At 62.4% G+C, this 2,593-nt stretch overlaps 1 protein-coding gene across 1 annotated transcript; it reads left to right on the top strand.

Moving 5' to 3' along the window:
• On the top strand, nt 1-933 carry LOC148074522 (transmembrane protein 178B-like; the record flags this gene model as incomplete). Its single annotated transcript, XM_087797387.1, is given in 2 exon segments — nt 1-556; nt 820-933. Coding segments are annotated over 2 exon segments (487 nt in total), but the record flags the coding sequence as incomplete, so codon positions are not given.
• Between the last annotated feature and the right edge of the window lie 1,660 nt (nt 934-2,593).

Below are 2,593 nucleotides of genomic sequence, written 5' to 3'. Positions count from 1 at the left end.
CTCCCCCTGCTGGCCGGGAATGTCGCCGCCAGTCGCGAGACTGAGTTCACTGGGAAGCAGGGACGTCCAGCAGCTCGAGGCTCGTGCGCGGCCCTCCTCTCGAGTCAGATGTTCGGACCATCATGATTCCTCCTCCATCCCTGCAGGCTCTCTCTCGCTGAAGAATCTTCCCGCGGATGGAAGATGGCGGCCATGCGGACGCTCACGGTGGCGGGACTGATGCTGGCCTTCTGCGCGCTCGGGCTCATCGCCGTGTCCATCGGAACCGACCACTGGTACCAGACGGACGCGCGCAGGCACCGGAAGCGCTGCAAGAACTACTCGAACAAGAGGAACGACCCTGGATACATCTACATCTCCAACAACAACCTCCCGCTCAGGATGAAGGAGCGCGCGAGCTCCGAGCAGATGCCGCGCGTCAAGCGCCACTTCCCGCCACCTGCTCCCGCCATGGAGTCTCTGTGTAACCGTCACTTCAACTCCACCGTCACCGGCCTCTGGAGGAGGTGCCACCGCGAGGGCTTCGACCTGGAGACGGAGGACCTGATCTTCAAAGGTGTGTGTGTGTGTGCGTGTGCGTGCGTGTGTGAGTGTGTGTGTGTGTGTGAGGCCTCGCTCTCCGTGGTGCTGATGCTGCAGACCTTCAAGGCCTCACAAGAAACAACACACTCGCTGTAGTAACACTTGGTTGAGTGGTGTGTGTGTGTGTGTGTGTGTGTGTGTGTGTGTGTGTGTGTGTGTGTGTGTGTGTGTGTAGGAGGACTAGTGGGCGAGGGTTGTGTAGAATCTTCATCAGCTTCTTTGTGTTTACATCCTCAGGATTGGTTCCTCGCTGCTCACCTATAAAGTACTACTACTCCTCCTCAGCGCTGCCTCGGAACCTTCCGATCAATCTGACGAAGACTATCCGCCAGGATGAGTGGCATGCTCTCCGTGAGTCTCACCCTCTCACCCTCTCACCCTCTCAACCTTTCACCCTCTCACCCTCCTCACCCTCTCACCCTCCCTCACCCTCTCACCCTCTCACTCCTCACCCTCCTCACCCTCTCACCCTCTCACCCTCCTCACCCTCTCACCCTCTCACCCTCTCACTCTCTCACCCTCCTCACCCTCTCACCCTCTCACCCTCTCACCCTCTCACCTCTCACCCTCCTCACCCTCTCACCCTCTCACCCTCCTCACCCTCCTCACCCTCCTCTCCCTCCTCACCCTCTCACCCTCTCACCCTCTCACCCTCTCACTCTCTCACCCTCCTCACCCTCTCACCCTCTCACCCTCCTCACCCTCCTCTCCCTCCTCACCCTCTCACCCTCCTCACCCTCCTCACCCTCTCACCCTCTCACCCTCCTCACCCCTCTCACCCTCTCACCCTCTCACCCTCCTCACCCTCCTCACCCTCCTCTCCCTCCTCACCCTCTCACCCTCTCACCCTCCTCCCCTCACCCCTCTCACCCTCTCACCCTCCTCACCCTCTCACCCTCTCACCCCTCCACCCTCCACCCTCTCACCCTCCTCACCCTCCTCACCCTCTCTCCCTCCTCACCCTCTCACCCTCTCACCCTCCTCACCCTCCTCACCCCTCACCCTCTCACCCTCCTCACCCTCCTCACCCTCTCACCCTCCTCACCCTCCTCACCCTCCTCACCCTCTCACCCTCCTCACCCTCCTCACCCTCTCCCCTCACCCTCTCACCCTCCTCACCCTCTCACCCTCTACCCTCCTCACCCTCTCACCCTCTCACCCTCCTCACCCTCCTCACCCTCTCACCCTCTCACCCTCCTCACCCTCCTCACCCTCCTCACCCTCTCACCCTCCTCACCCTCTCACCCCTCCCCTCACCCTCTCACCCTCTTCCTCACCCTCCTCACCCTCTCACCCTCTCACCCTCCTCACCCTCTCACCCTCCTCACCCTCCTCACCCTCCTCACCCTCTCACCCTCTCACCCTCTCACCCTCCTCACCCTCTCACCCTCTCACCCTCCTCACCCTCTCACCCTCCTCACCCTCTCACCCTCTCTCCCTCCTCACCCTCTCACCCTCCACCTCACCCTCTCACCCTCCTCACCCTCTCACCCTCTCACCCTCTCACCCTCCTCACCCTCTCACCCTCTCACCCTCCTCACCCTCTCACCCTCTCCCCTCTCACCCTCTCACCCTCCTCACCCTCTCACCCTCTCACCCTCTCACCCTCCTCCTCACCCTCCTCACCCCTCTCCCCTCCTCACCCTCCTCACCCTCTCACCCTCTCACCCTCTCACCCTCCTCACCCTCTCACCCTCCTCACCCTCCTCACCCTCTCACCCTCCTCACCCTCCTCACCCTCTCACCCTCTCACCCTCCTCACCCTCTCACCCTCTCCACCTCCTCACCCTCTCACCCTCTCACCCTCTCACCCTCTCACCCTCCTCACCCTCTCACCCTCTCACCCTCTCACCCTCCTCACCCTCCTCACCCTCCTCTCCCTCCTCACCCTCTCACCCTCCTCACCCTCCTCACCCTCTCACCCTCTCACCCTCCTCACCCTCTCACCCTCTCACCCTCTCACCCTCTCACCCTCTCACCCTCTCCCTCCTCACCCTCCTCACCCTCTCAC

The sequence above is a fragment of the Callionymus lyra genome, chromosome 8, assembly GCF_982586985.1.
Source record: "Callionymus lyra chromosome 8, fCalLyr1.hap1.1, whole genome shotgun sequence".
NCBI classification, from domain to species: Eukaryota; Metazoa; Chordata; class Actinopteri; order Syngnathiformes; family Callionymidae; genus Callionymus; species Callionymus lyra.
This window is presented reverse-complemented; position numbering and strand designations above follow the sequence as displayed.